At 36.2% G+C, this 19993-nt stretch overlaps 1 protein-coding gene across 1 annotated transcript; it reads right to left on the bottom strand.

The window, feature by feature from the left end:
- Positions 1-1130: 1130 nt before the first annotated feature.
- Positions 1131-19961, bottom strand: DCAF17 (DDB1 and CUL4 associated factor 17). The gene is made up of 14 exons (XM_041403320.1): positions 19535-19961; positions 18830-18933; positions 16859-16949; positions 15808-15950; positions 14946-15024; positions 14710-14799; positions 12506-12613; positions 11898-12003; positions 8335-8477; positions 6843-6952; positions 6358-6445; positions 4722-4805; positions 3201-3356; positions 1131-2429 (listed from the first exon to the last, which is right to left on the bottom strand). Exons 1-14 carry the CDS (start codon positions 19541-19543, stop codon positions 2304-2306), a joined length of 1437 nt encoding a protein of 478 aa, XP_041259254.1. The 5' UTR covers positions 19544-19961; the 3' UTR covers positions 1131-2303.
- Positions 19962-19993: the final 32 nt, after the last annotated feature.

Raw genomic sequence — 19993 nt, 5'->3', positions numbered from 1 at the left:
ATAGCTTTCAAGGTGTTTTAAAGTAAACAGAAACCTCTTCTGTTTCTGAATGAAAACCTCTATGTGGGACCTGCCAGGATGGAAGTCTGCCATTATCTGTAGTGCAGCAACACAGTATGCATTTAGAGTGATAAAATTTCTTCTTTGAAGACCCAATATTCATCGAAGTCTGGACTGCTTTTGGTCATTACAAATTGCTACATTTAAAAAAAACCCAAAAAACAAAACCAAAACACCTGATGTACTTTTATAGATGTAGCCGACTCTCACTTTGTAAGTCTGCCATAACTTAAAAATCAGGCTTGTCTTCATGACTGTTCATATGAACAGTACCTGCACTATTTAGTAAATGATGAAGTTTCAATGTCTTTCTCTGGGAGGAACTGCTTCAAAAAGCCAAGCAGCAATGAGCATAAAATTTAAGCATCTGCTTAAAAGTTGGGTCTCCTGTCTTAAGAGTACAGCTTCATATATAACTTACATAGTTAATTATAAAATAGCAGGTAATGGGCAGGTGTTCTTTCCTGGACTCAAAGTGAAAAACTTATGGATCATAGGGCAGAAGTTGGGTGTTGTTGCTGCCCTTTATTTTTACTGTTGTTTCATGATCTTTTTAAATGTCCTTTTTGTGTTGTTTTTTTGCTTTCTGCTATTGTAATTCACTTTTTCTTCTGCATTACATTTTCTTTAAAAACTCACACTAGAAAATGTTTATCATTTTTCTAGAGCTCTTTTCTGTTGCATCATCTAGAATGATCCAACTTAATTAGTAAAGGCCAGAGCCAAAATAAATATTTGCATTTAGAGTTACCATGCTTATGGTGACAGTGATGGTAGTGAGTTCTGCTTTAATGAGCTATACTCCTGAGCACATCTTTATCACCATGAAGTCTACAGCCTGTGTTTTGTTCTTGTGGGTGTTTTTTAATTTAAAATGAAAGCTTTCATTCTGCAGATTCTGAATATATTGCATAGAACTCCAATGTATCAGATATGCTGCACACAGTAGTAAGGATGAACAGCTGGGAGCTTTGGCTAAGACTGAACAACTCCTGAACTTTAACAGGGTCAGGGAGAGAATTGCTTGGATATACATATATATGTAAAAACATATAAAAATGTATTAAAAATCAGTAAAATACATAATTTATTAATATTTCTCTTTAAACCAAAACATACACAGCCAGAAAACCTGAGTGATTTTATTTCTCACACAAAACCAAGAGAAGGATTTTGTCTAAGTGGTTTAATGGTAACACTACAATTTTCATACTACATACAAAATTTATCCTAGATAGTTTTACATACTTTGATTAATTAACAGTTTGTATTAGAGATGCCTTAAGTTTTAGCTTTCATATTTTCCAGATTCTGTACTGCATCATCATTATATAACTCTGAACTTCATACAAAGTGTTAGCAAGTTCTCTTCACAGTTTCGTTAGACAAAACGATCCTTTTCCAGCCTGAGAACCAAGGACACCGTTGCAGCTTCAGGCCCAAAAAGTATAAACAACAGTGAACTGAGGAGAGCAATCTGAGAGGATGGGACTTCATAACCTGAAGCTGTAATTGGACAATTAACCCCAGTATGTAAATGAACCAAAATTTAGAAAAGTGTGAAAACATGTGACCTGTCATCCATCTTGGGTGGAGCCACGTTCAGGCTCCAAGGTACTGCCCAAGGTGTATCCTTTGAAGGCCTTTTTATAAATACCCACTTGATTCCTTTAACACTGTTTAGCCTCTGTTTTAGGTAGCCTCTTAAGGCATCATCAGAGTTGCATAGGTAAAACTATGTAAGACAGATCATAGCAGATGGTACATAATAGGTAAGTCCACGTCTTTCTCCTTGATGTCCAGTATTTCAATCCTACTGCTGAAGAGAAGCAATAAATGCTGCATCTAGCATTAATGATGTGCTGGTGAATACATGAAAAGCAATGATAAACTACAGGCAAGTGTCACAAAGAAAAAAAGAAACAAGACCTTATCTAGTAATACAAAATGTTAAGATTAAATTCAGCCAGAAAAACAGTAGTTGACTACTATGTATGGAGTCCTTAAATAGCATCCACAATTCTCTGTAGCTGGTGTTTATGGCTTAAATATATACAAAAGTTCTCCCACCTTTTTTTACAAAACACTTTCTGGTTTATTTTATAGCATTAAGAATCATCATCTCTTGCAGTATCCTTAAACAGCATCCAAAATTCTCTGTAGCTGGTGTTTATGGCTTAAATATATACAAAAGTTTTCCCTCCTTTTTTTACTAAACACTTTCTGGTTTGTTTTGTATAGCATTAAGAATCATCATCTCTTGCAGTGTCACATACCATCTGGTAAACATAACAACTGAATCTCCGATTAGGCTTCTGTTCTATATGTAATACGAGGTCTTTGTCAAAGTAAACTTCATGACTGTAAGTCTGAAATGAGAAAAAAAAAGTTCAGATGATTGCAGTCTCTATTTCCACAACTTGCTAATATTTGTATCATTTTCCACAAGGAACAAAAAATATTTAACGGTGGTGAACTCCATGATCAGGCAGAAATTTTGTGTGGATACACAGAGTTTACTCTTCACAGATAAAGGACAGAATTTTATAACTTTGAGAGGTTTATCACATCCCTATTTTAGGAATTTAAGTTCAAAGCATCTGATTTAAGACCACAAGTTGCCTATGCAGTCAATGATAAAAGAGGAGTAACAGTGCTGAAAATTTCAGACCATCTAAGTTGGATGTCCACCTAAACGTCGACTGTATGAACAGCCCATTCCATCTTCCCAAATATACATACAGTGAGGTCTGTGCTTCATTTTATGCATGAGTACTTCAAGTTAAACTAGGGAGACTCTTTATAAGTTGAAAAGTTAGTCTGACATAACTAGCCATGGAGTATTTAAGTTGATAAATACTTCAAAAATAGATTAAAGACAACCCTTTCACCAACCAAAAAAACCACAAACAAAACAACCACCAACAAAAAATAACAATTTCAAACAATGGAGATTTTCAGGTAAATGAACTACTGTCTGATGGAGTATTTTTACAATATTAGAGCTGTAATTATTATTTTATGCAAGTCTTATCTCTTTGCAACACTGCTTATATATCTGCATGAAATCTGAACAAAAGTGGTATGTGAATGAGTATGGGGAAGAGACAGTGGGAACAAAAGACAAGAATTTTCCTCACCACATCCCAGGACTCCTTTAATGGAATACTCTTAAGTAGAATCCCATGTTCATTGCAGTGAAAGTCAAGGTGAGCTCTTCCATCAGCTCCTATCTGAGTAACTGCCACAGTGGATAATAAATCCAATTCATCTTCATAGTCCACAATTTTGAATGTCTTAGAAAAAACAAAACCTCAAGTTTACAAATCAAACACAAACTCACATTCCCCTATACGTAAATTGCATAGTTATTTTTTCTTCATGTGAAAGCAGTATTGGGCAAATTCTAGTTCTTAAGTCTTCTTATCTGAAAGAAAACTTGGGAGCCCAGTATCCAACAGGCATTTTTCCCAACATGAGTTGTCAGGGTATTTCAGCAAAAATTCCTTAAGCAGAAGAAAATTAAGTGCTGTTCTGAAAAATCCTAATGTGCAAGTACATGTATATTTTATGTAGCATATAAGAAATAGAAAATAAGTACTTCTGAAGTGGCCAAATAAGTATATTTAGGCTCTTGAAGCAGAGATGCTAATAGACAGTGTAGCTTTAAACCATTGTTGGTTTTGAGGAAATGGGTACATTAGAGTAATTCCATGAATATCTGTATGTTCAGATCTCTCTCTTGCTCCACAGATTATAGGTCAGTGAAGAACTGACACCAAAATTAGAAGATTGTGAATGACCTTGATTGCCTTTACCTCACTGTGACATACTCAAAATTCAAGCCAGTCCTTTTCTTCCACAATGTAAAAACATTTACTGGAATCACAAGTGAAGCGTAACAGCACGAAAAAAAAAATAGTGTGCAGTTACTTTTATTATGGTTAAAAGAAAAAGTGAAAAAAATAAACTGCAGACCCTTAAGGGTTATACTGGACTGTGCTCTATTTTTACCATAGTAAAATCTATTTCCTCAGAATAAAGAATAGGAGTGATTGCCAAAAACGAATGAATTTTACCTGTTGTGCTTATGTCAATTACAGATCGAACTCTAGACAGAGAGCTAAAAAATATTTTTCATAGCCTTTTAAGACTCAAGTGCTGTTTTCAATCTCAAGCATTTACTTAAAGAAAAAGTGCTAAATACTTTATCCTACAATCCCATCAAAGTAACTGGGAGAGAAAAATACAGAAAAAGACAAGAGGATTCTAAAGCAGAGGAAGAAAAAAAGTTTCTTTAATTTCATAAAATGCTTTATAAGAAATGTTCAAAGTAGATATTTAAATGGAGAAAAGAGAAATGGCTTGTCACATTAACGTATCTTTTCTGTGCCATTGAAGTCACATGGAATTATGATAATGTGATGGGGGATAAAATCAGTTCTTGAAAGAAAAAAAAAAATACAAAGCTCAAATGTTGACCAAGGAGAAAAGATGATAAGCAGCATGTGAAACAATTGGAAGAAGACAAAGAGAAGAAGAATAAAGAATTCAAGGATATACACAGCAAATGGTTACACCCACTGCACCTGAAACAAGAAGGGCTTCTGGCTAGCTAAATACTAAAGCAATCCATGAAGTGCTCTCACTACATCAGTTACCTCTTGTTCCGGGTCATCATCCAGCAAGGTAAAACGCTTTTTCACCACTCGACCAGAAGCTGTTACAGTAACATTGTTGTTCACCTTTGGAGAAACATAAAAAAAAGTGTCTCTAGACTTCGGAGCAATGTTACTTCTATCGATTTGACAATGTATCTGTTCCATATGTTTTGCTTTCTGACCTTGTTTTACTCATTAGCTAGGCACAGCCCTGGTGCTGCTGTTTTCTTTATGATTTCGTGAACTTGGTGACTTTACCTGAGATATTATTGCTGTTTACTCATATTCAGAGGTGTCTCACAGAGGTGGCAAAGGTTCTCAGCTACCATAATTTTTTGAACAGAAATGACTAGAACCAAGATGCTGGAATGAGAATTAAGACTGCTAAATCACCACAGATTTTTTTCCTGAACTTTTACTTCCAGAAGATGGGAGAAGTAGCATTTTAAACCACCATGGCTGCTTTCACTGGGCTTCATTAACACCAGAAATACTTAAAAATTGGTTATCAGTCTCTTAATAGAAGTCAAAAGGAACAAGCACAGCATAGGCAGGATTAGAACTCATATTTCTTTCTTCTTACTGTAACAGAAGTTACCTACACAACTCTCAAAAAGCAGTAAGGCAACTTATTAGATGACTTGGCATTTAGTTGGCATTTAGTTTTTGAATTCAATACAAGTTTTGTTCTGGAGTTTGTGTAGATTTTTAATACAGAAACCTTTTTTCCCACAAAAACTTAAAGATTAGCATCACAGATTTGCACATTTTACAGTATTCAAACTATAAAAACTTGCTTTTAGGTAAGACATAACCTTGTCTGCTGAATCAAAATGACAGTTCCAGGCACTACCCAGAATTTTTTTCACGTGTGCTCTTTAACCTTTTTGACATTAGATTGTCTTTGTGATTCTGTATCACAAAAGACTTCATGAAACAACGGAGGTGATTAAAGAGCTCACTTCTATCACTAGTTTTAAATCCTCTCACACTTGGTTCTACCTTTCCGCACTTCTGATCCACTGATGACTGAGTCCTGTTCTGCTTGAATTCAGCAAAACAAGCAAGCAGAAAGTACTCACCTTTTCTGCCAGGTTATTGTGTTGGAGCACTGATTTGGCTCACCAAGGGTTAGACAAATGCCAAACTTGGCACAAGAGAATGACAGGTGTGCATGGCCAGGAAAAGGAATGGACTTTTGGAAGCAATGTAGTGTCTTTGTTGTCTTATGAAGACTTACCCCTAAGTTATGAGAGACTTGAAACATTTCTAGCATTTGTATGACCAACTTACCTGAGCACCAGAGATGCACACAATTATCACTTGGTGGCACCTTCCTTTGAAGGAAATCTGTCACCATCTTTTAAGTATGTTTTATATCCATGATACATGGTTACACTGCACACCTTAAAGAACACTGAAAACTAAAGAAAAGACTGAAGGTTTCAGAAATCTGTCCCGAAAGTGTTACTGATTTCAAAATTCTTTTCATACTGCTTGAAGTCCAATGAAGACAGAGCATGTCTTTCAATAAAACTTGGATAAATCCCATAAAACACAGTGATTACTCAAATGTGCAAACCCCCTGTTTATAGCTCAAAATCACACACATTGTGATCTCAGACACTAAACTCACACAGTTTTCTCTGTTGGCTACAATCGTAAAATCTTCTGCAATCTCCATTTGATCTGCATGATTTTTAACTTCCTTAAGCTTTAAGACTCTACAAAAGAAACAAATTACAAAGTAAGTAATGTATTCTAATCTGCTTACTACAACATTTCTATAGATTTTTTTTAATCAAGTACATTAAAACACTGTTAATAAATAAAATGGAAATTAGTTATTTTTGTAATTAATGTTTATCAGTGGAATTTTGATACAGTGGTCCTTGAGTATTTCTCATGCAAAAACCTAAACAGTGGCCTCTAGTGCTCACATTCATCACACAGAAATCTGCAGATGTTTCTAGAAGAATGTTTGATTCTGACAAATTAATAGATTTTATAGTTTCTATAGTCTGATGAGTGTTTGGGCCTGCAAATCATCAGACTACTAAATTTATGCCATTACGCCAACTTCTCTAATGAATAAAAGATTTGAGTAAAAAAGGCTCATACTTTATCAAATTTGGTCCCACGTGGATTATTCTACCTGACATATCTGGATGGAAATATATCCAGTCAGGTTCAAGTGAACAGCATTTCATATCCTGTATGCCATTTTTTGCCTGAAGAATAAAAGGAAAGCTTAGAATATTAGTATTTTGAAAGTCTCCCAGATCTAATTAAAGAGGAAATACTAAGCTCCTCACTATATACCTCTGGAGGTTTTTAAGTATTGCTCCTAAACATGACCAGAAAGGATGGCAATGGAACAATAATAAAACCAGCAACAATATTAATAAAAAAACTCAGTTCCAATTCTCAAGGTATTCAGTGAAGCAGTTTAGAGATTTTTAACATGCAATAAGCAATAACCTTGTACCTTAGCTATATATTGTACTGTCCTGAAACTAAGCAGAATGAATATTTAACCTACACTCTGTGCAAACACTTCAACAATTCCAGCTATTTGAGTATCCAAGACATGGCATGTGAAGAGACATGCGACAAACATTAGCACAGAGTTTGACTTGAGTTTCAAACCTCAGTCTTAGCCTCTTTAGTGCAAATTATTTGTGGAGCATGTAAGCCTGGAATACCTTGGATTTCAGCAATCAGATGCAAGCCAGTCAAAATCTTGGTATTTTGACAGTGGCTTTCTGTTATTAAATTTAACTGACATGGATCATTCAAATTGCCAAATATGTGAATCCACATAGAAAAAACCAGATGAGAAAGGATTCTGCAAGCCCATTGGAATCAAAATTGATCTTCAGCCACAATTGTGGAACATCACTTTTGAAAATAAGGAGAGAAAATAACTGATCAGGCAAGCAAAAAAGATAAGGACATTTTCAGATGAGACTTATTTAGTCAAGAAACTCTTAACAGGCCCAGAAGTTGCCTGAAATACAGAATGATCTTCAGATCAATTCCACATTCAAAATAAAAGCTGAGATGGAGAGCTCACAAAAATAGTATTCAAACGATGAATAGTACATAAACAAAAAGTAATTAGGAACAGATTAAACTAACTAATAAAACCTTTATAGGGACAGAAGGGGATTAAACTGAGCAATCAAATCTTTTTCAGGGAGAGAAAGAAGGTACAAGTCAAAGATAAACAATGGACATTTATTCTGCAATATCATAAAATTTAAAATAATTCTGTAGTCAGCATTTAGTAGGCCGACTAATCAGAAGTGCTTTAGGGTGTTACCATGCAAGGAAACAGGTAATGAGACTTAACTTTTAAGTCATGAATACAGTGCTGTGTAGCTCTGACTGCACTACTATTGTATTGGAATGAAGGAAATAGGAGAAGCAGTACTGATTCAGAAGAAAGTATTTTACACATGACTCCGTGGGCCAGCTAATTTGATACTGGGGTGAGCCCTGTGAAAGCACTGCGCTGGTAAACAAAGGTATTGTAACCTACTCAGAATACGAGATGAAGACAAACATAATACACATTCATTTCAGAGAAGCTGCTTTCTGAATGTATTACCAAAGCATTGTCTTTCAGAGAACAAATATGGAAGACTCCTTTATGTTTTTTCTTGTTTGGTGTGATGATATAATGCCAAGGGTAACCTCCAATTTGAAATGCATTCTCCAGAGAAGATGCTTCAAATAGCAAAGGTGGGGTATCTGCAAATATTTGGTAATGTTAACACCATTAGTAGCAGAACAGTCATAATTCCATTGATCCTTACAATTCTAAATTCCAATAAAGCTACTAATTCTTCAGAACTTTTGAAGATTGGTGGAAACACATTGGCTATTAACTCTTTTCTAGTGCCAGCTATGCTACCTCACCCAGCATCCAGGTGCACATCTGCAGTTCCCTCTTCTTTCCTCCCTCCCTCCCTTCAGAAGGAGGGTTACTGCCTTTTCAGATCTTGATGCTGAATACTCTTCTAGCACCTTTGACTTACAAGCAAAGACACAGCAAATAATTTAAATTATTCCAGCTCATCTGATTGAGAAAGGTTGCACACATAACAGATCTAAGACCATATCAAGATGGTCACTATTCTCTTGAGAAAACCAGTGATAAATAACTGGAAACAGCAAGCAGCAACCTCAAATAACAGAGTTAAATGCAGGAAGATAGAATATTCAAATTCTGCTTTCTCCTTTTGTGTAATACAACAAAATAGTGTGGACCACGATGGATTCAATCAGTAGCTGAGTCCATAAAAATCAATCAAAATATAGAATTTTTTGAAATTAATGTCAAAAGGTACCTAGTTTTCCATTCACTTCAGTTGGGATAAATTACTGAGATGTACTAGGCCATTAGTACAAGTATTCCTTTTACTAAATGAGAGGCATTTTTAATGAAATGAACTTTACAACTTCTGTCAACTAGCTAAATTAAAGCAATTTCTACAGCTGCTATAACTGAAACAATTCTAGACTAAAGATCAAGTTTTTCTAACAGTACAGAGAAAAGCTGGGGAAAAAACATGGAGAAAATCTGCAATTACAAGGGGAATTTAAACAGGCAGAATATAAAAACCCAAACTGAATTAGTGCAAGGAGAACAAGGTTCTTATCTGGACTTTGAGTCCCAAAGGTCTTATCCAAATTTTGACTTGTTTTTTTCCTGCTTTGTCTAGATAATTATCCTAATGCCAATGGTGCTGTCACATGACATCACATGTTATGTTTATGGAGTGCTTCTCTCCTCTTCCTTTGTCCATGTTTCCATCAATTTAGCCATTTAGATTGAATGGAATTAGTTCACTGCCAATGGAAATGAAGTCTTTCCTAAGCTGGAAAGTGGCTGGGTCCCATTTGCCTTTTGGAATGACACATGGGAAATACTGTGCAAGAGATAATAAACTATATGTTATAAAAAACTCGTGCATCTGCTGGAAATGTAGAGAATGTTGAAGATGGAAGCATAAGCAAAGGACCTACTGATACTAAAATTCGTCAGATAATGAAAAATTAGTTAAGAAAGTTTGTGACCCAAACAACTTTTAAAATAAAGCTTATATATCAAGGTCCCTCAAAAATTCTGGTAGATGGACTAAATTATACAATTAAATGTATCTCAATAGTATATCAATACTGAGTACTAGAGGCTGCTTATAAAATATGCCTTTCCTATTATGGTTTCCACCTAAACCACTGTGATAATGTGATTCTGCTGCCTCAACTCCATCATTCCCACTTGTATGTCACTTGCTCTTGTAGCTAAACACCTCCTGTTTTATTGTTTGCAAGTCCTTTCCCAAGTCTTGCCAGTTTTCAATCTCCAGTTCAGCTTCTTTGTTTACTTACTTTAAACTCTGCAAACTTATCTAGACAAAGCTGTTCCTGGCAGCACTAGCAAGTGTACTACATGCAAATAAAACCAAAGAAATAATAATAAGAAAAGGTTTCTACAAAGCATCCTTCTCCTTGCTTTTTTTTTTTCTGAAATTACTGTATCAGCTAACAATAAATCAAATTACCATTTTAAGTTCCGGGCCAGCCATTCAGAAAAAAACACTGTGACCAAAATCAATTCCTCAGCAGCAGCTAAGAGCTGTAGCACAGTACATCTTAGCCTTTATGTTTTGATCTCTATACACTTCCTTTTGGGTACCTCACACCATAAAAACAGTACTGTAATAATGCCCATCCCTTCAGGCAATTTCTGTAGGGAGGCTAGGACTTAAGTAAGAAAGAAGTCTACACAGTGTTAAATTATAGTAAATACAAGCCTGTACTCTGAAACTGCTAAGATCTTGCTCACTGAAGCATTTGCCCATCTCATTCTTGAAAGAAAACAACTCAAAACCCGCAGGAATGCGACTATTTGCAAAAAGCAAGCATGAAAAATGTACGTCATGGGTTCAAAACTTTCTAACCACAAATTCCTGACTATGATTAAAGATCAAAAAGGTTTTCCTCCAGTACACTGGTTTTAAATCTCAAAACTAAAAACTACAATAATCTATAAGCCACGAGATCAAATCTTCCTATTGAAGTTCCCCACAGCAGGTTTTCCACCAGTCCCTAACATTAAATGGTGGTTTCACAGATTGAGATGAAGACAAAAAAGGGGGGAAGATTTCCCTTTGCAAAAACTGAGACATCAAATATAGCAACCTATTGCTTTGTTTTGATAAAACATTGAATTTTAACCTCACTATATAGGTCTGTACTTTATCTCTACTTTTTCTTTTATCTTTATCCCTCATTTTTATATAAATCTCGATTGATTTCTCTCTTATTATCTGACACTCTAAAAAAAAAAAACCACTTTTATGTGGACAATCACCTGAAAAAAACATTCAATACATAAACATTCAAAATTAAATAAATAAATGCATGCATTCTTTGATATTTGTGAAACCAACCTTTTAAATTTTCTTAGATGCCTCAAGTGTAGGCTTGTGAGAATGTATTTTTAAAGAAAATAAATTTCAAAAGAAGTCTCAGGCTTTGGTCATTCATTAAGATTCTTAGCACCAAATTCTAATCTCAAGTGCACAAAAGAAGCCACTGTTTACTTTTAGAGAAAGAAGTCATTACATTATGCAGAACATTTATAAGTTAATGATTTGAGGCATTAGAATAGTTTTTAGTAATTTTTTCTCCTCTCAGGAATTCATTTTACTGAAATCAGCACATTTCTGACAACTTAGACTATCAAAATTCAAGTCAGACAAATTGTATTCAGTCTCCTTGAATTTCCTCTTCAAGTTAATGTTCTCACATCTTTTGCTTACACACCATATTCCGTTTCTGGCTGCTACCAACAGATATCCTAGTCCTTCCTCTTTCTCAAGAGCAATTGCATCTCAGAAATAAAGAAAGTGCTTTCCATTTCATGCATTGATTATAAAGTTTTTCAGACAGCTTAGTTGCTCTAACAGTTTTCTTCGTGTGTCCTATATAATTATTACTGTAATTAGAAGTAAAGCAAAGCACATTTTACTATAATGTAAATCCAGAATACAGCTACAGCACAATATGAGCACAGTAATTTTAATATTTTTTCTTAGTGTGAAATAAGCCACAATCAATTCATAAAAGCCACAGTCAAGCCAATACAAAGATCATAATTACCTGTTATTTTAATGTTACATGGAAGACCAAATGGATACTTTCCTACAACTCCCACTTGACCATTCCAGTTGAATTCTTGTCCCAAATTAAATGGTTGTTCCATGAACTAAAATAAATAGAACAATTTAGCTTTACAGATGCATATTTACTTGCTGTTTAGTTTTATTGTCTATTACTACTGCATTCTTTATCTTGTTAGATACTGCTTGAGGTCTTATTTTTGAATTATTGTTTGATTTTTTGATTGAAAGGATATAAACTCCCATGTCTAACTGCACTTCTGTTTGAGATCAAACTTCCCCATGCCCACCAGTCTCTGGCCTTAACAACCATCCATAACTACAGACTAGGTGTAGAGAGAAGCACATCTGGTGTAACATTTATGTCATTCCCCAGAAGTGCCTGTCTATCCCTATATCTCTTATGTTTTGCCACCTGTAACTGTTGCAAGTAGTTTTTCCCATAGTGTGTCCATTTTTGTCTTCTGACTGTAAATAGATCTAGGCAGGAACCTACATACCCCTTGTACTTAAGTAGAGTACAGGAATATTTATGACTTGTTACCCAAAAATAGCATGGGCTGTATGAAAATTCTTTTATTTCATTACCTGTTCCAAAATGGCCTTGAAGTTATAGAGTCTGACCAGACCCATGCTATACATTACAATCAGGATTCCATTAGAAACAGCAACATCTGTCACACTATTACCAAAAATCTGGAATAAAATGAAGTAAAAAAATCTATTAGAGAAGAAATAATTAAGAGAAAACACAAATAACTGACATTATGTCCTTGATTTTGCAATCACTTTTTTTCTTCATTCTGACCAAACTCTATGATCAGTATTTAAGTTCAAGTTTTCTGTAACTCATCCGTTCTGCTGAGTTTCTTTAATCCATTGCACTGCAGTTAACACCTGAGGTTACATTAGTCATATTCTGCAAGCAGATTCATACTCTAATCAATTCTCAGTATATCTTCATATCATGCTACCCAGTTATTATCATACATGAATAGATTATATTATTCAGCATCCCACGTTAGCAAAACTTGTAACTCAATCTAAAAGTCCTGATTTCAGATCTTCTGTTCTTTCTTCACCCTCAGTGTAAAATACTAGTCTAATCACAACTCTATGACTGCATACAGCTGTACTAAAACTACATTATCCAGCTGTCACGGAGTAAAGGGTTCTCTGTGAATCCAAATTAGACATATACATGAGAAGTTGACTTATCTTTTTTAATAATTATGCACTATTCATTTGTGCCACTGCTTAACACATCACTGAGCTAACCCCACAAACTAATTCTTAATATTTAATTAATACCAACGTATGAAGTTGATAGGGTTTTTTTTAATAGATATGCTTAAAAATGTAGTTTTCTTTAATCTGACTCACTATGTGAAAAAGCAGTTAAAAGAGGCTTAAAAACAATAAAAAACTACGAAACCCAGACACTGTAAGACACCTACATCTTAACACTACCAGCGATTTTGTGATCTGTTTGGTTCTGAAAGAGAAATTCACTCCTGAGACTTTGCCTTTTATTTCGTTTTATGGCTCTTTCTCAATAAATTTGCTAGCTTAGGTCTCAGTGTATTTCAGACACAAACTCTAATAATCTTCCAACTCTAAAGTCTCATCCTTGAGACCTCAGCCTCACAACCTCTGAACTCACAATGTACTGTGTATACCATCTCAGTAAAGCTGATTCATGAGGTGCATTCTGCAGCCTTCGGCAGTAACACTAACCCCAAATCCAATCCAACAGTTACATTCCACTGATCTGTGTCAGGTCTGGCACTGCCTTCACTGCCTGCATCTCCTGTTGGGTGTATTCTCACATCCCAAATGCTGCCCTGTCCATTACAGTTTTAACAATTTCTCTGATGAGTATCAGTACAGACTCAGCTGAAGAACTCCTTCACGTGTTTTGCCTACTATGACCATGATGAATCTGGCATGCCATTCCTAACCAGACTGAGAACACCTTTGATACTGGTAACGTTTTTTCCAGTCCTAAATACTAATTTTGAACAGAACCCCCAAGCTTTCATGGGCCCAAATTAAAAAGTTTAAACCCCTGCCTTCACTTCCCAGGCCCAGTTTCAATTACAGCCTCAACCCAACCTAGCACCAGCTGAAACTCCAGCTTCCAACTCCGGACCCTAAAAGTCATAGTACCTACATAGACAGAGTTTCCATGTTTGTACTGTTTAATGTGTAAGTTGTATCCAGAGCCTTCCTGACTTAAAATAGAACAGTAAAAATTACAATCTGGCTCAAAGTTTCTTCCTATGTATATACACTTACTTATAGGTCAGAAACTGAACTCAGGTTGCTTGTTCTTGGCTGATAAAGCAAGATATATTTACTTTTGTTATTCAGTAGCAGTGATAATAAAAGTGTGAAACATTTGTAATTGCATATAGAATTCATAGACTATTACCAGGACTGGGTCAGAGGTACATCTGTGTTTAAGGAGGTGAAAAGAAGTATACAAACACTTTAGGGTTCCTTAATTCTTATGATAGCTCTAAGAAAAGGCTAAAGTCCTGCTGCATGTCAAAGAGTAACCCAGTAAGAGAATCCATTTGTATCTTCTCTTCTGGTCCTTAGAATTAAGACTATTTGCTCCAACACCCCTATCAGACACAAGAACACTTGTGTTTGATACTCAGTTGCTGCTAATTAATGTTTCAATTGCTTTTACAAGCTTGTAAGTATGACTTCTGAAATAAGTGTCTAAACTACAGCTGTCATAGAACTACATTACAGATTACATATTATTAGAGAAATTAACTTACCTTTTTGTTTATTTCCAGCATTCCAATGAATGAAAGAGGCAAAACTTGGAATACAGCAAGATAAAACAATACAGTCTGTTGGATTCCTGCCTAGGAAGGAACAATACTGAGTATAGTTATTAAAGGTAGGACATCTTTATCTTTTTCCATAGTAACCATGTATAATGTCCCCATCTTTGTGCTTGTAAATTTTTTTTGGATCAATATTGCAAAAATGAGTTTTTCAACACACTTACCTGCCGTGCTGCTGCAGGGAGCTTATTCTGAGCTGACTTTACAATCATTACCTCTTGAGGAGTATCCCAGCTCAGATACCTGTTTGTGACAAGAAAGGCCTGTCTTAACCATTTAAAAACCATTTCTTAATATATTATTTCACATAAAATATAATCAACTATAACTAAGCAGATGTCTGTGCCCAGAGAAACTTCAGTATTTGATTTGGAAGAGGTGCTGTTTGCAATAATGCAGAAATCCATGGAACCAGGAATGACTTATTTCATATAGGATTGTGAGAAAAATTTGGAAAGCATGAATATTCACTATCTTCATTGTTCTCCTTCCTTTCATAATCACCACTTTCCTATCATTCAGCCTAAATATTATTTTCTGAAAACCAAAAAAAATTAGCAGTTTACCGGAAGCAGTACCTGCCCTGCTTTAAAAGAGAAATATGGCTACCTTATGGAGAAGAACCTTGGCAAATTAAAAACAGCTCAGACTTCGAACATATAATTTGTATGTTTGATCAGGTTTGTTTTTCAGCTCTTAAAGTCCTCTCCTGGTATGTTGCCATTGCAATACTAAAGGCTGTAAAGTTGTCAAAGAAAAGCAAATAGTAGGCTACGTTTTGTGGAACTTGATACCAAACTTGACACCATAATACTAAAGCAGACAAAATTCTTCTACAAGAGCATGCAGGAACAGCAGGTAATGTTCTAGATTAACAAGCCTGTTGTCAGCCATAGGGTAGTACTAAAATAACACGATTCCCCTTCTCCTCTATAGTACTAATCACTGTTCATTATATTAAGCTCTCCTTCTCCACTATACTACTACTGACTGTTAATGATATGAAGCCTGGTTGTTGTTTAATACCTGAAGAATTTGCAACAGGAACCAGCAAGATACACTTTTTCCAGTACTTCTCCACTATCAGCAGAGAGACGTAGAAGCCAGTTCTGCACTGTCAAGACTATCAGGGAAGCTTTATAATCTGATGGACTCGGTAGCATTTCCCCCTACATTAAAAAAAGGCTATTAGAAAAAAGCTTGTATCAGGAGGATACAAAACATTTTGACACAGATGAACATGAAAGTAAATACACACTCCTCAAAAACTGAAGGAGGAAAGCTGCCTGCTAATCAGATCAGTATCTCTAAGCTCATGTCCATGCCAAATAATTACCTATGACATAAATCTGCTGTCACACTTTTTGCAAGACAGTTACCTTTTCTAGAAAAGGCACCCTTAAAAAATATTTTCCTTGCAAAAATTAACAGCTTATGGATCTAATTGATACCAATCTTGAAGAGAAAATTGTTTAAGTATTTCAAAAGAAGACATTCAGTAATAACTCAACAGTAACTGCTACAAATGATACTTACACTGCTTTAGTTTTAGGCACCTCAAGGATAGGGCTAATATTTCTAAACTCTGTGGACACTGGGTGAAGGAGAGAAATTATGCAATTATCAGGTAGAAACAGTAGAAGAGTTTTTGGGCAGAGTTACTTCAATGGGCCTCCAGTGTATCTGCTTTTTGGTTTTTTTAATGTCAACAGATCTGAAGAAAACTAAAATTCCCAGCTACTGTCCTTGCATTTAAAAAAATAAATAAAAATCTAAGAATTTGTTTTGTAAGGAATTAAGAATTAGTTGCATAAGAATAAAAGCACTGGTTTTAAAATCTTCCATGAAAGCTTATGAAAAAAGCATCTGAATGCACTATTGAGAAATTCAGAGAAGTATACCTCTAAATGTTCAGTTAATGTAAATAAGGCACATGTTGCAAACCTTTAATGACCTAACTCCATAAAAACATTGAGAAAATAGTTTGCAAGGAAAAACCACTCCATTCTAAGTGTTTCATCAAAATATATTAATTTAGTATTTTGCACAAAAGTGTTCTAGTAAAAAGTAATCTTACCAGTGGGCATTCCAATAATAAAGCATCTTCTATTTTTTCAGACTTGGCACACTTTGACTTTTGATAAATTAGTCTTGGCTGTTGTGCAATGCTAAAGAAAAATGATTGCTAATCATTAGTGTTTTTAATACACCACTTTCTATCAACAAGTCACTTCATACAGTTTTATAAATCCTGCTTTCTCCTTAGGCAGGTCAGAAATCTAAACATCTTATTTTTACTTGGTAAACATACCTCAAATTGCTCTCAAAATAAGGCCTAATAAACAACAGTTAATATAACGTAATATTTAAAAGATTATCTTCTCTAAATCTTTTGGTCTGGTTGCCTTTTTTTTTTTAGTTTCAGGTTTACTTTTAGTTTTGGGTTGTTTTATTTTAAGTAACAAACAATAGTAACAATAGTTCTTGCTGTAGTGATATTCATGAAGAAGAAAGCGTATTTCAAAAACTAATGGTCATCCTGCAACCTTCCCCTCAGGTTCTTCCAATGCTGCCTTTTATAACAAAGGTGTGGCATCATGTTCAAGTATTTAAAAAAACCCTCTACTAATTAAAATTAATGCCATTTGGGTTTTGTCTTTTTTCCTTTTTTATATTCTCTGTATTCTTCACACATATATTTGTAACTCTGTCACCTATTGTATTAGTAGCTAATTAATTAGTAGTGTTTTCCATGGCCTTTCCCTAGGCAGAAAGACAAAACAAATACCAGAGCTCCAAGCCCTGGGAGGTACAAGGCCCCCAGTGCTATCTTGGTTCTGCCTGGGAACCAAGACTGAGAAGAACTCTTTGAGATACATCTTCATGGACAAAGTACAACTAGCGCTGAAAGGGGGGCTCCAGAGAAGGGGCTTGACCTGGAAGGTGGAATTACATCACCACTTGTCCTCCTAAATGGGGCTTTTTATCAATTATACTAATTTCCTAAAACCTGTAAATGTGTACTCATCCCTGTAAGGGTGGCCTTCTGTGGACATCTTTCCATAACTGCCTCTGAAGGCCTCCATTGAAGATCCCCTTTTATATTACCTCCTTACTAAAATTATCTCGAGTTTCATTTCCAGGTGGGGAAAAAGGCAACAAAATAAAACCTTAGTCTGTGTACAGTTTTGCCCTCTGGGAGAGGATGAGACAAAGAAAAACCTCAAAGATGTTAGACAGGTTAACCCAGTACTGAAAACATTCAGACAATGTAGGAATAAAAGCAGATTGAGATCTCAGCTGTGGATGATAGTGTCATATGATACATAAAATACAAACTAGTCTGTCAGGGTAAACCACTAAGAGTCAATTAAGTTAATCTATCTCAAAACTGCTCTGTCCCCAACTTCTTCAGCAATGCAGTTCTTCAAGTCCATGCTACTTCCCTCACAGTAGGGACAGGCAAGCTCAAGGGCTGGTGCACACAGATTTCCTGTCCTCCACCCTACCATGTGCCGCCTCCTAACCTGTGTCTCTGCAACTGATCACGGAGAATATATTAGATCACAGAATTGATCTACAAAATACATTTGCAAAAATTAGCACATACTGCAGGCTGTACTTTTACTTGACAAATAATTTACTTATTTTATACAGAATTCACATAGTACCGAGCTTGCTACACAGGCTGATTCTATGACACACGCTTTAGCACAGTGCTAGTTGCCTGACTACAAATAACTCATTTGGCTTTTTAGTGCAAGACTAGAAAATTGGGTTAATCTTCCATTCCTGCTCTGAAAGCTGAGGTTACACTGCACCTGAAAGATCAGGCTTTCTTTTACCAAAGTAGTGTCACATTAAGATAAAACAGCACCTAAATATAATTCAAAGATTGTAAACCAAAGATTTATCACCTGCTTATTTTTTGCTCCCAAGTAAACTCCATTTAATGCAGAGCAGCTATTTATATGAGTAAAATTAGCAATATAACACAGAATGAGTCTCAAATCTGTAAGTCAGTACCTCATAATTGTAAATTTATTACCTGGTAATACAGCATTGGTAATTGTCCATGTAAATTCTTCCTCTTTCATATGCAATAGGAGATGCAGAATGAGTTGTCCAAACATTCTTGAATTTAGTACTTTCCTGAAACACAATAGTTTTAACTACTGATGGCTGTAACAAACTTTGCTTCTGAAAATATTTTCTTTGGCTCCTGCAACTTAATAACTTACATTAATTAAAACTTTACTGCTGAATACATGAGAAAGAATCTTACTTATTCTTTATAAATAAAATTAACAGACCTTTTATGTGAAAATTTTGTCCCTTTTAAAGACCAAACTACATTTTTTTAATTAGCTATTATGGACAGCAGAGGTAAGGAATATTTTGTCATCAACTTGCCTGTATTAAATATGAAGCTATCTTAGGGAAATAGGTGATATAAAATCTCACAAAAGCTAATTTCTAACACAATTATTAGATACACAAGTATGTAATACTTGTACAGATACACAAGTAACTGCCTTCGCAGTTTCTGCCCAGCACAATCCTCTCTACATTTCTAGGTCTGAGCCTTGTAAAATAAATTTAACCATTACTCTCTTCATCAAAACGGCACCTTTTTTCTCCCCAGACTTGTTCTCCAGCGTTACCGGGTGTCTCTCGAACACCTGGGCTCAGTCACTCGGCTGAAAGCCCGAACGCGCGGGGCTGCAGCCAGCGCCGAAAGGCCGCCCGTTACCTGACACATGATCCTCCTGAGGAGTCCCAGGTTCTTCCTGTGGGCGACACCAGCATCTCTGGCATAGAAGCCGTGGGCCCTGCGGGTGAGGAGGCGGCACACGTTGTGCACCCCGCACGCCCGGAGGGCGGCCCTGCCCCCGCCGGCAGCCGCCTGCGGGCATATTCTCGGCCCGCGGGGCGGGATCGCCTTTCTCCCCCGCTCCAGGCTCGCTCTCGGCAGGGCTGCAGCCTTGCAGGCCCAGGCCCGCGCCGGGTTAATCTCAAAGCCCCGCCCTTGCCCGGCGAGAGGTGAAGCGAAGCGGGAGAAGGCCCGAAAGGCCCCTTGCTCCTTGACTCGCGAGCGAGTCAAACCGAGGCCTTCCTACGGAGCTCCGCGCCCCGCGCTTCCCTGGCCGCCGCAGCTCCGGTTTCCGCAGACGCCAGGCGGGGACAGCCCTGCGCCGTCTCGCCCGCGGCC

The sequence above is a fragment of the Onychostruthus taczanowskii genome, unplaced genomic scaffold, assembly GCF_017590055.1.
Source record: "Onychostruthus taczanowskii isolate IOZ18803 unplaced genomic scaffold, ASM1759005v1 scaffold20, whole genome shotgun sequence".
NCBI lineage: Eukaryota > Metazoa > Chordata > Aves > Passeriformes > Passeridae > Onychostruthus > Onychostruthus taczanowskii.
The sequence above is the reverse complement of the archived record's forward strand: the minus strand, read 5'-3'. Positions and strand labels throughout refer to the sequence as shown.

Excerpts from the sequence above, each read along its gene's own strand:
- DCAF17 (XM_041403320.1), bottom strand. Across the intron at positions 14,800-14,945 it reads TCCCTGCAGCAGCACGGCAG|GCAGGAATCCAACAGACTGT; the intron begins GTAAGTGTGTTG and ends GTTCCTTCCTAG. Across the intron at positions 2,430-3,200 it reads TAAAGGAGTCCTGGGATGTG|ACTTACAGTCATGAAGTTTA; the intron begins GTGAGGAAAATT and ends TTCTCATTTCAG.